Source organism: Rhinolophus sinicus, chromosome 3 (assembly GCF_057876585.1).
Source record: "Rhinolophus sinicus isolate RSI-liver-muscle chromosome 3, RSI-T2T, whole genome shotgun sequence".
Classification (NCBI taxonomy): domain Eukaryota; kingdom Metazoa; phylum Chordata; class Mammalia; order Chiroptera; family Rhinolophidae; genus Rhinolophus; species Rhinolophus sinicus.
This window is the reverse complement of record NC_142503.1, coordinates 192,588,641-192,601,740: the sequence shown is the minus strand read 5'-3', so window position 1 is coordinate 192,601,740 and position 13,100 is coordinate 192,588,641. Positions and strand designations below refer to the sequence as shown.

At 37.7% G+C, this 13,100-nt stretch overlaps 1 protein-coding gene across 17 annotated transcripts in view; it reads right to left on the bottom strand.

Moving 5' to 3' along the window:
- The window catches only part of UNC79 (unc-79 subunit of NALCN channel complex), a 233,386-nt gene that overhangs the window by 197,847 nt on the left and 22,439 nt on the right, over nucleotides 1-13,100 (bottom strand). For 12 of the 17 annotated variants that reach the window (XM_074327011.2, XM_074327007.2, XM_019745573.3 and 9 more), the window contains exons 2-3: nucleotides 2,508-2,718; nucleotides 1,648-1,768 (exon numbers count right to left, since the gene is read on the bottom strand). The exons of 1 other annotated variant lie outside the window; for it this stretch is intronic. In XM_074327011.2, coding sequence (XP_074183112.2) covers nucleotides 1,648-1,768; nucleotides 2,508-2,610 — 224 coding nt within the window. In that variant the 5' untranslated portion in view covers nucleotides 2,611-2,718. The remainder of the gene's footprint in view (nucleotides 1-1,647; nucleotides 1,769-2,507; nucleotides 2,719-13,100) is intronic. 4 more of the 17 variants (XM_019745590.3, XM_019745539.3, XM_074327014.2 and 1 more) reach the window with 1 other exon arrangement.

The window sequence follows — 13,100 nt, the reverse complement described above, 5'->3', positions numbered from 1 at the left end:
ATTATTATATAATATTACTATGATAATGATAGCTATTGTTAGTATTACCATCAGTAGTAGCTGTTGATTTCTCCTTTTAAAACGGACTCAGCTCAATCGCACAGAAACTTCTCCAACAGCCACTTGAACAAACTACTTTAACATGTTTCACCATTAAAATTGTATCATCCATGATCATATACTAATGACCCATTGCTCAAGAAAATGGAAACTTCACGTCTTGCAAACATGACGTCAGTAACCTAAATTTCTTAACTTTTTGGCACAATGACTAAGACCTAAGCAGTAAACTTCAAAGTGCCAACTAGAATGTCACAGTTTCTTTGGAAATGGAATTCAGAATTTGCCTCCTACTGAAAAGTGCCTCTCGATTTGATAACTTTCAGAATTTGTGATAAAGGGAAACAAGTGTTTCCCACTGGGAACCCTGACCTCAAAGACAAAAAGAGAATTCAAGAGAACAAAATCAGATGCCTTGGTGAATAAACTTATCTGGTTATTGCTATGAAAACTGAGCTCATTATTCCACTGCAATTTGAAAAGAAGGGAAATATCCTGTAACAAGGTCCTAAACTTACTATGTAAGTATAAAATCTATGTATCTGAATTCCTTTAATACAGAACAAGGACACTGAAGAAAGGGTTCAGAATAGGGTTCTAAAGAAGAAAAGATATTCCAAAGAATGAGAAGAACAAAGAGACAGTGGAACTGAAGAAAACTCGTAACTGGCTTGAATGCATGAAGCTTCTTTCTGCAAAGAGTGCAGTCTGCGCGTGGCACAGCCTCAGACCACTAGGAACTCCAGGCCACTAGTCATTCCAAATTGGTGTTCTTCCCCTAAAACCTGTCTTAACAAAACTTCGGTTGTTATGTACCTAAAGAAATAGGGGCAGGTCAATTCATGTTTTTCCAAAATCAGATTTGAAGTGAGAAGATCATACTAGTAATGAAAGAGACTAAGCCGTAGAATTTAATGGAAAGTAAAGCGTTCCTCTCACTTCTTCGATGTTATTTCCCAGACAATTGAGTCTTCTCTTGAAAGGCCCACCTTAGTCTGCTTGTTTCTCCTAATGAGAACTGTGAAGCAAAGCTCCCTCCTGTCTCTACCTTATAGTACAAGGAGACAGTATTTGTTTTTCTTTCCTGGCCCTCCACAGAATTTCCATATCAACTGTAAGGTATGCTGAACACTTGAAGTATTATACAGATTAAAAATAGTTGTTATTACCATTTGGTATACTTCACAAAATAGTTAATACTACCGATGAACCTAAATGCTACATAATTCTGATTTTCTTTAAGGCCATAAATGCTTCCTATTCTTAATTTTAGCAATGTAGGTTCTCCTTGTAATCCCACTCTATGTTACTGCCAGACATATAACTTTTATCACTGTATAAATCTCTTGAAGAGACGTCTAATTGAGGAAAGCAGGCAGTAGCTATGCAACCCATTTTTTTTGTTCACTTAGGCCTGTGATCTGATCAGCTATATACACCCAGAGAACTTGAGTCCAGACTCTTCTGGCAGAGCACTAGAAAACATAAGGCTTTCAAAACTTTCAGCTCAATAACAATTTAGGTCCCAATCAATTCAGCAGTACTACCTAATAATTCTTTCAATGTAGAGGATATTTCAAAGCTTACCTTAACAAGGTCTGAGAAAAGTATTTCAGGGTGTTTGCAATATCTGTTCCTGACGGTACAGGGTAAATGTTGTGGAGAACCCGGTTATGATATTCCTGTAAGTACCGGATCTTGGAAGCAACTAGATAAAAGCAAAACAAAAAAAAGAAGAATCATCTTGTAATGTGTATTAAGTAGACAGCTTTTTTTTGTTGTTTTTTTTTAATGATCAGATACAGGAATTTAATCAGTATTTTTAGAAAAATGTGTAAATTTTTACCGGAATGTCATGATAGAAACAATTACAAAAGACCTTTAATTCCTTATACTTGTATTCAGCACACAAAATTACTTTTAGTTATCTGATTTAATATCCTATTCACAAATTATCCATTACTTTTTTTTTATCACTAAGAAAGGCAGTACTCCAAATCATTTTATAATCACCCCCAAGTTAGCTTATTATTAACAAAATAATAATAGATATAAATCTCTGCCATCAGAGAATTATATATAATATTGCTCAACTGAAACTGAAAGAGAAAACTCAAAGGTCTTTCAACAACACTCTAAAAATCCCAAAATATAGGAGTCCACTGAATAATAGCATCAGTCAAAACCAGATTTTTAACTCAGTAAGTGATCATAAAGGCATGTTTAACGAATGTCTGAACTGCGAGACTATCAAGAATAGATTAACTTAGTATCAGATTAAGAATACAATGATTAGGTGCTAATAAAAATATTTTTAAAATGAATATGACATTTTTCGTCCAAGGAATTTCAGAAATGAGACTTCCTAAGCTTTTTGAGCTTGGCTGCCCAGATCTTCTCAAGATTCAGGAGGGACTAAATAGGCTTATTTACCCTCCTAGACCTACCTGGAGTCACCAGCATTGTCCACATTCCTGACCTGACCTTTGACCTGGCAGCAGTGAATGGCCCAGTTCTAGTCATTCCTCTTTGCAAATCCCAAGGGGCCATGATGATCAACGTCTCTCAGGTCTCCTCTTCCACAGAGCTCTCAACACTGTCCATTTGTCCTTTCAATCTTTAAGGCTACCAAGGGAGCCTTTTGGGTGGAATGGCTCACTGTCAGCAGTTAACAGAAGACATATCAAGTCCTGGAGAAGCAAGGCCATGCTGTTCCCAACAGCCCATGGAATTAGGCTCCTGGATGCATTCTAACTGAAATTCTGGCTTAAGCAACTTAAAGAATGTCAAAATGCTTTTGATAGGCGTGGGACACAGAATCACAGAATGATGAAATATCAGAACTGGAAGGACCTTAGAGACCTTTTTCCGGAACCATTTCATTTTAAAGATGGGGGAAATGAGGTACATAAGGTCTTCAATGGCAGATCTAGACTAGAATTTGTAAATCCTGACTCTCATCCAGCGCTCTCTCCACTATTACGACGTACTCTAGAATAAGATTCTGAAATGCAGTTATTATGAAGGTAGTGGGTGCTTACTGCATGACATCAAAGCAATTTTCAACTGTTATTAGGTTAGTCATTGATTCTAAATCCCACATATCTCATTTATCAGATTTCCCTCTTTCTCTTACTACCTACACATTTCCATAATACAGCTAGCATTTTCCCACAAAAAAATAAGTCTAGATTGCGGATAATACCTTGAGTGTGTATAGCATATCACCTCTGAAGAAAGCAACAAGTTTATACCCATTGTCTCAATTAACCCCATGTTTGCTTGTAAATAACTTGTTTCCTGATATAAGGTAAAAATAAGTGATACTTGAAAATGTTTCGATTACATAATCTACACAAATCCATTTTCAGCTCAGCTATTCATCTTTTTCTAAATCACAATACAGGGAACCCCCACATTAATACACAGCACCAAGTTCCAAATATTTGAGATATGTGTTAGGCCAGCATATGCTTTCTGCTCACCCAGCATCACAGTAATGCTTTGTAACTGTGACTTTTCTCAAGCTTTAATAATCAGCAGGGTTCTGTTGAGTATTTCAGGAAAACTGTTAATCATTCCACCACCTAAAAAAGGTGTGGATAGTACAGGTTGTAGACAATAAGTTCAAATGAGGAGAAAAATCATGGATTCCCCCAATTCGATGCTTGCTCAGAATTCAAGAGTACAATATTATCACTATAAAACAACAGCAAGCATTCAGAAAAGTTTGTGAAATGAATGTTCTTTTCATAGTTCCTTTTGTTAAAATGCAGCCATGGCTCCTTTCAATGGGTATCTAAACATGCAAGGGAAAGCAGAGACAAGAGTCACACCGTTCTTCGAGATCTTTTAATAATTTACAAATGTCACATAGCATTGTCTTTGTTTACTTACCTGTTTATTCTTCTATACCAGCTTGTAAATTTCTTGAAGGCAGAAACTAAATCTTACTCATATCTCTATCCCAAGCCTAACACAGTGCCTGGCACATAGTAGGCCCTCGACATATTTGTGGGATAAATGAACACATGAATTATTACTTTAATAATAACACATCACTTGCGGGGTTTGTATATATACATATCTGTCTCCCATCCTAGATTGTTGACTCTTTTTATTCCTACTGTCAGACATCTAGTAGGTACTCAATAAATGATGAGTGAAGAGAAGGAAGTGGGGGAGAAAGAAGAACAAAGGTAGTGATGAGTAATCATAAAAGACAATTTATAGAACTGCTTGGAAAAATGTTCCAGCTTATTTTTGCATTGGTGAATGCAACATAATCTTAGCAAGTCATAGGTTTATTTAATGGCAAGTTCTCAACTATTTGAGAAGAGCCAGAAGGGTCTGTGACATAGAGTCATTTGTAATTGTGCTGAGAATATGAATAAAGCTCATTTACATTTCAACCTTGCACAGAAGGGATGTCATTTGACTGGTTAGTAAGCCCCTGTGAGCACCAAGCAGACGCATCGCAGCACAGAGTTCTCGTTCTTTACTCCAACAATATTCTTGAATATTGCTGCAGAAACTCAGATAATTGGGCTGGATGGATATAAACAAAGTATCTCCTACCTCAAGGGACCCTGAGGCAATCATTGTTTCATCCCGCTCCTCCCACACCCATTCTTTTCCTTATACTTTAAGAAAACAGAAGCCACCTTTTATGGCCTGAATTACTGTCCCCTCCTCCCAATTCACATACTGAAGTCCTAATCGCAAAATGTTACTGTATTTAGAGATAAGGCCTTGAAAGAGGTGATTAAATTAAAACAAGGCCCTCAGAGTGGGCTCTACTCCAGTGTGACTGGTGTCCTTAGAAGAAGAGGCAATTAGGACACAGGAGGCATGCCAGGGATGCATGCGCACAGAGAAAAGGCCATGTGAGGACACACGGAGAAGGAGCCATCTGCGAGCCAAGGAGACAGGCCTCACGAGAAATCAAACCAGCCCGACACCTTGATCTTGGACTTCTGGCTTCTAGGACAGTGAGAAAATTAATTTCTGTTGTTTATACCACCTACTTGGTGGGACTGTTATGGCCGCCCTAGCAGACTGACTAATACGCCATCCTAGAGCAGAAACCCTATAAGATTGTAAGTCCAAGCTCTGAAATCAAACAGGTCTGGATTAAGATTTTGGCTCTATCTCCACTTAACCCCCAGTTTCCTCATCTGTAAAATGGGTTTAATCATAACAACTTCATGGGGCTATTGTGAATAACACATCACTTACTGTGCCAATCACTTAGCATAGCACCCAGTATACACTCAGCATATGATAGATATCAAAGGCCTACCGGCATCTCCTTGTTTCCATTTCCTATTAAATAGCAATTCCACCACTAGTGCCCTGCATCCATCACTTGTCTGTCCTACATTACGCATCTCTCCCACCCTGCTGAATTATTTCCATACGCATTCAAATAATGTTTGTGAAAGGGAAACAAAAAAACTCTCACTAGACTTGACATCCGCCCCCAGCTATCGGCCTCTCTCTTCAAATCCACCATTAGAGTGTGTACACGCTCATCTCTCCATCACTTCCAGTTCTCTCTTCCACTCACTCCACCTGGCTCCCACCGCTGCCACCACACTGACCCTGCTTTCTGCATCGTCACCTAGAGCCTCCATGTTGCCGAATCCAATGGGCACCGAGTCATCATTTTACTAGACTGTTCAGCACATTCCATACAGCCAACCCCTGCCTCCTTGAAACTCTCCCACTGTCTTCCCAACACCACATTCTCATCATCTTCCTTCCACCTCCCTAATGTCTCCCTCTCAGCGTGCTTTGCCATCTCCCCCATTCCTTGATGTTTAAATGTTGGAATTCCTCAGGGCTCAGACCCAGACTCTCCATTTGTCTCTCACAAAATCCTCTTCACAGGCAATCCCATCCATCCACAAGGCTTTCAGCGCTATCTCTGCCAGTTACCTGAACTGTATACTGTTTCCCCGAAAATAAAACCTAGCTGGGCCATCAGCTCTAATGCACCTTTTGGAACAAAAATTAATATAAGACCTGGTATTATATTATATTATATTATATTATATTATATTATATTATATTATATTATATTATTACATAAGACCCGGTCTTATATTAAAATAATATATATAAAAAATTATGTTATATAAGACCGGGTCTTATATTAATTTTTGCTTCAAAAGACGCATTAGAGCTGATGGTTGGCTAGGTCTTATTTTCGGGGAAACACAGTAGCCAGAGATCTTTTTGAAATATAAACAGCTTCATGCAAATCCTTCATTGACTGCCCACTGCCCTCGGAATAAAATCCAAAATCCTTAACATAATATACCACGTCCCTGCCTACCTTCCGAACTCATGTCACACCACAAGAGCCAGACACACTCGCTCTTGCCCCAGTTGTTTGAACACACAAAGCTATTTGTTGCCACAACCTTTGTATGTGCTTGTCGCTCTTCCTAGGATGCTCTTCCCTCCACATTTCATCTGGCTAACACCTACTCACACTTCCCCCTGGAGGTCTTTGCTGATCTCCCCGTCTAAACTGATTCCTGACCTCCCCTCCCATTTTTCTGTGTCATAATATCCTTTTCTTCACAGTAATTAGTACAGTTTTGAATTATATACTTATTTGGGTGATTGCTGACTATCTCTCCCCAATGGACAGTAGGGTCCAAGAACTATGTATCTGCCTAGCAACTAGTGGTTGGGGGTCCTAGTAAGGATGAAAGAAAAAGAAGGAGGGTGGAAGAGAATGGATTTTGGCAGTGGTTAAACTTTGTTTCTTTATGAAAATAGCCAAAAAAGGCAACTTTTAAAGTTGTGATGAAAAATGAAGAAAACACAAAAGGGGAGGAGGGTTCTGAGAAAGTGATGATTTTTATCCAGGCTGATTGCTGCTACTTCACTACTCATCCTATCTCTACATCGAACCTTTGCTATGTTTTGAGAGACAGAGCCACAAAAGCAAAATTCAGTCATTCATTTTAAGCATAGATATAAAAAACTGTAACAAAATTGGGATCATATAATACGGAAGTTTTAAATCATTGTTTCTTTAAATCTTAAGTATTTTGTCACTAAATATTTTAAATAACGGCTCATTCCCACTTTTAAATTTTTCATTATCTATGCTCATTACCATAAAAGTAAAAAATTCAGATAAGCACAATGAGAAAAATAAAAATCACCTAATGGCCCACTATTCAGAGACAACCATAGTCAATATTTTGGTATATTATCCTTCTAGAAAATTTTCTATGCATAAATATACACTTATAAAAATGGGATTTTATAGTAGATACTTTTAGAATCTGCTTTCCTCACTTTCTATCGTGTTTCTCCGAAAATAAGACCGGCTCTTATATTAATTTTTGCTCCAAAAGATGCATTAGGGCATATTTTCAGGGGATGTCTTATTTGTTCATGTACAACAATCTGCATTTATTCAAATACAGTCATATCATCTTCTGAAACATCATCAAAATGTACTAAATGCGTCCGTCTGGCTGACGATCTTAACTGGGGCTTATTTTCGGGGTAAATTTTATTTTCGGGGAAACATGGTGTATCAGACATACATTTCTACTGGGATCATCATTTTAATAGCTTTATAATTTTCCTTTATGTAAATGAATCATAATTTATTTCACCAATCACCTATTTGTGAAATTTTGGGTTATGTTTCACTATCCTATTCAGTGCTGCAAAGAATATCCTTTTAAATATGTGTATACATCTTTAGTTATTTCCTCAGAAAAAAATTTTTAATTGTGGTATTGCCACATCCAATAGAAAATACTCATTTGAAAGCTTTTGGTAATGATTGAGAATTTCCTTTCAGAATGATGGTATCTTTTACATACCAGTAGTATACATATGAATAATATTTATTGAATGTCCACTACTTTTTGAATGTCCACTATTTACCAGATGCTCTACATACATTATTTTTAATTCTTACAATAATTTTTCAAAGTGGTTATCATTTCCATTTAAAGTTAAATACACCATAGCTCAAAAGAATAAGTGACTTGCCCAAAAGTACAAAGCTAGTAAATGGTAGAACATCATAGTTTAACTGGCTATAAGCCAGACTTCTCCACCAGGCCACATTTGTTCTTTAATTATTTTTACTTGCTTAATAATATTTAATTGCATGATATAGCATGAAACATTAATACTTCCCTTATTCTATTGTTTGATATTTAGATTATTTCCAATGTTTCTAAGTAACACTGTAGCGAACAGAAGAAATATTAAACTAAATCTGTTTTAGTATTTTTTTTTTTTTAGAAATAACAAAACGAAACTTGTTTACTTCATTAGTCCCACACTTTTTTTTCTTGAAAAATCAATTCCCTTTTATCGTGTAAGGCCCATCTTAAGAATCATACATTCATGAAGCCTTTGAATAGACTCCAGACTCCATCACTATGTTCCTTTTCTGACGACTCATTATCTGCCTCAAAACTTTTGTCACTTCATTATATAAACTTATCACTAATAATAAACTGTTCTGTGTGGTTCTAAAATAGCTTCATGTTGGGGTGGCTGGTTAGCTCCGTGGTTAGAGCGTGGTGCTGGTAGCACCTAAAGGTTCCCAGTTCGATCCCCACATGGGCCACTGTGAGCTGCACCCTCCTTAAAAAAAAAAAAAAGAAAGAAAGAAAAAAAAAAGAATCTAAAATAGCTTCATGTTTGCAAATCTAGTATCCTAACAACACTTTAAGATCTTTGAGGATAGAACTATCTTATTATCATTTGTAACTCCCTTAGGTCTTCTCACAACGCTAGGTACAGAGCAGATGGTCAACCTTAAAACAGTGGTTGAAATGAATTGAAAATGTAAATGTCAGTTGTCCTATCACCTATCGATGTTCTCTAAAAAAATTCTTTAAAATTCTAATTTCATTTACACAAATAAGTAATTTCCAGATAACATTCGTGTGATGTGTAAATAATGCAGAACTCTTTTTCATGACTTATTCTCCTACCATCTCTCATTCCACTAGAACTCCAAATCATCATTTCATTTGATATATATTCCAAAGGTTTCTATAGGTTCTTCATTATCATTTTCAGTATTTTCTCTCCTTTTTTCTTCAAATAGGCCACTCATTTCACTTTTCATGTCTTGGACCCTAACCATGCTGGGTGACGGTCCTGGAGTTATTGCAATGTCCTGCAGCGAGCTCTGGGATACAATGTGAGTTCCCACCTAAAGCTATGTGTGACTTCAAGCAAATCGTTTAATATCTCTGAGCCTCAGGGGTTCTAGTTTGTTTTGTTTTGTTTCGTTATTTTCTGTTTGCCAAATGAGAAATTAAAATAATACTTCCCTTGCATTTTTTGCAAAAGTTGGTTACTAATATTGTAGATGTGAATGTACATATCCTAATTCCATCTTATTTTTTTATTGGTGTCTTCTTTTACATAAAGTCCATGGTTGTATGGATTTGCTGTCATTGCCTCTTTATAAAGTGTTCATCTTCTCTTCAGTCTAAACTTTCATTGAGAAATGACAGACATAAATAAAGAATACCTCAAAAATTTGGACTGCTATAATATATTCATCACAATGGTTAAAGTGAAAATTACTCCTGGTACCTTTTTCATTTCTTCTCTTGATTAGAAGATCAGTAAGGAATCAAACATCCTTCTTACTCACCCTGCATATCTGTCTTAAATCACCACTTTTGTCTCTCAAAATGTCTCTTATATCCAGTAGATTCTCAGGCTAATTGGTTCTATCTAGAAATCCTCTCTAAAATCTACTCTCTTCACCAATACTTACGAGTATACCACCTTAATTCAAGTCTGCACAGTCTCTTTCATAGATTATTGCTGTAGTATCCAGACTATTCCCTTCTGACCCTTTTTTGACATGACATCCAAAGTGATCTTTCTAAAATGCAAATTTCCTCATAAGCTGCTGGTTGAAATACAAATAATTAATTTAGCATATAGAGTCCAGCATGAACAGATCCCTGCTCATCTGCCAAGTTTCATCTTCTGTCTTTTCCATATGTACCTACCACACTTCAGCCATACTGACGCAGAAACACCACCTTCCCTGGTTTTGCACATAATATTCACTCTACGGGAATGCAATCTGTACTTCTCTCACTGGCCACCTCCTAAGAATTATTCAACACTCAGCGGTAACCACTTCTGCTGTAGATAACTGTCCCTCCCTACCACAAGCTGCTTTAGATACATCTCAGCACTTTCATAGCCCACAGGGCTTCCCTCTGTCATAGCACTTACCACTATAAACTATCATTGTTAACTCACTCACTGTCTCCTCCACTGGGCTATCCGCTCCTTGAAATCAGAAACTGTCTCTTTTATTTTTGTATACCCAGTATTTAATAAGTGTCTTGTCTCTTATCCTAAATAAATGTTTGGTGAAAGAATGGATGACTGAATAAATGAATGAACGCATTCACATATCACATGATTCTTGGTACAACAAAGCAGTTTAGAATTTATATGCCTTTCATGGGCTAGTTTGGGATATTGGATATGACACTAAAGTTCCCTCTACCTCTTCTTCCTACTACTTATAGGAAGAACAATTTGTATCACAAGAACTACTGTATCATTTTCTTCCAAAGCCTCCAGTTCCACTATGAGCCATTTTGGGGTGTGGAGTTGGTCTGGCTGAAAGCCAACTGAAGGGCCCAAGGTGGACTTGTGCCTGCAAGGATGGAGAAAGAGCAGGGAAGGCCTCTTCCAAGAGTCAGAGGGGCACAGAGAGTCCCACTCTAAGCAACCAACTGCATGAGAAACCAGGCATGGCCTTGGAGTCATAGGTTGATGTGCCCCAGTCTCACCTGACGAGCTCAGAGAACAGTCAGAGCAAAGGAATGAATATCAACAGTCCTCAGCCTCTGAGTCAGTGTCAACAGAGGATTAGAACTGGTGCCTCTAGGTGAAGGAATGTGAAACACCTTTCAGAGAGGCACACCCCTAGGAAGGACATTGGGGGGAAAATTATTTTAGAAGTAAAAGTAGAAAATACATGTATAGGGCTTAGCACTGCTGAAATTAGTTGCGTTCCATTCAGAATGAGCTCCCTTCCTCTGGTAGATAATGACCACAGAGAAGAACCCCACGAGGGCAGAAGGTACCCCAGCTACCTGTACCATTTGGGGACACAACTTTCACCCCTCAGACTGTCAAAGAACTCAAGCACAGGGAACTTTGGCTAGGGATAATGTCATAGAAACAGACCCGAATTTGGAGCTCTAATATCCACTAAGGCTAAAATTCCAGTTACTTGGATCCTTTTAGCCCATTGCACCTTGGAAGTCCTCATTAGTATAATTGCCTCTTTTCTGTTTATCCTTTATTGTCACATAGAGCTTGGGGGGGGCGGGGAGGATTCATTTACTTTTTACTATAGAAATTTTAAACACATACAAGTAGAGAGAAAAGTAAAATGAAGCCGCATACCCCATACTCAACTTTAGTAGTCACCGTCTATTCCCTACTGCAATTGTTTTGATTGAGCATTTAAAGCAAATGCTATTAATCAGATTATTTCACTTACAAATACTTCAGTACAATCTGTAACTAACCTCTGACTATAAGATGTTTATAACATAATCAGAATACCGCTACCACCCCCAATAAAATGAACAAATAAATCCCTTCATATCAGGAGACAAACAAGACGCATGAGGGGCATTTTCCAAATTCTATATGCACCATTCCTCCTTCCCTTCTAGTGTCACAACTCTAACTTGCCCTAACCAGACACCTAAGGAAGGCACAGACCATATGGACCTGTCGCCCCTCTTTATTTCCATTTCTGCCCCTATGTTCCAGCTTCTCCAAGCCTGTCATCACTTATTTCATTATACATCTGTAATTTCCTGCAGTTACTACAAGCGTCACCTCAACTCCCTTTGTCACCCCACCCCCAACGATTAGAGCTTTTTACACACACACACACACACACACACACACACCGTTTTACAGGAGGAACCCAGAGTTCAAATCATACAGAAAATTAGAGTCAATTAAATGGTGTCATTTGAATTCAGGCTCTTCTCCTTACCAGCTACGAGAACTAGGGTAATGAACTTGTCTGAGCCTCAATTTTCTAAACTATAAAATGGGGATTTTAAACTATTACATGTATAACCTACTTAGCACAAGGACTGGCACACAGTAGATATAAATTGCTACTATAACTAGCAATTACATGTGAGATCCTTCTCCTTCCCCTCTCCTAGTCAAATACTTTGTCCTTTAAAATAGAGTAACCTGTGGAATAAGGAAAACACAGCCGTGATCTTTCATCAGCAAAATCAAGCATAATCCCCTGCACACGCACACACACACGTACACAATCTGCTAGTGCACTTGGTACTGAAATCCAGTTCTATATTTAGAGAGTCGTCTTCTTTAAAGAATAAAAAAATAAATGTAGCTAATAATAAAGATACTCAGAAATGGAGATGAAGGGAGAACAACGCCACAATGCACGGGTTGGGCGTTCCAGGAGGAACCAGGGCTCTTTGCAAATCCTTGATCAAAGAATAATCCTCCTTTCAGGATGGTCATCCTCTTTAACTGAAAGGAAAATCTCATTAAAAAAAACACAAATGAAGTGTAACAGAAAAGGATACAAATATTCAGAGAGCCAAACAGTCAAATCTCCCTCAAAAGCAAAAGGATGTCACAGGTCACAAATTTCATTGTTGATTCTTCCAAATACTCATATACTTACATATATATTCTTCAGTCGGTTTTAGTTCTGGGTGGCACACTTTACCTGGCACTTTCAGCAGACAGGAGAGGTCAGCAACGAATACACCCATTCTTTGGCGAGGGAAGTCACCGCCATCCTCATCATCAATTACATTTGTATAGCCACTTACATTTTTCAAAGCACTTCCACATACATTATGCTGTTACATTTTTGAGCAATTAACTTGTGAAAAACAATATGTCAGGAGTTCTAGGGAATTTTACACATTAAGCAAAAGTTAAACAGCAAAGGTGAAGGGAAAGATATCAGTGCTTTTATTCAT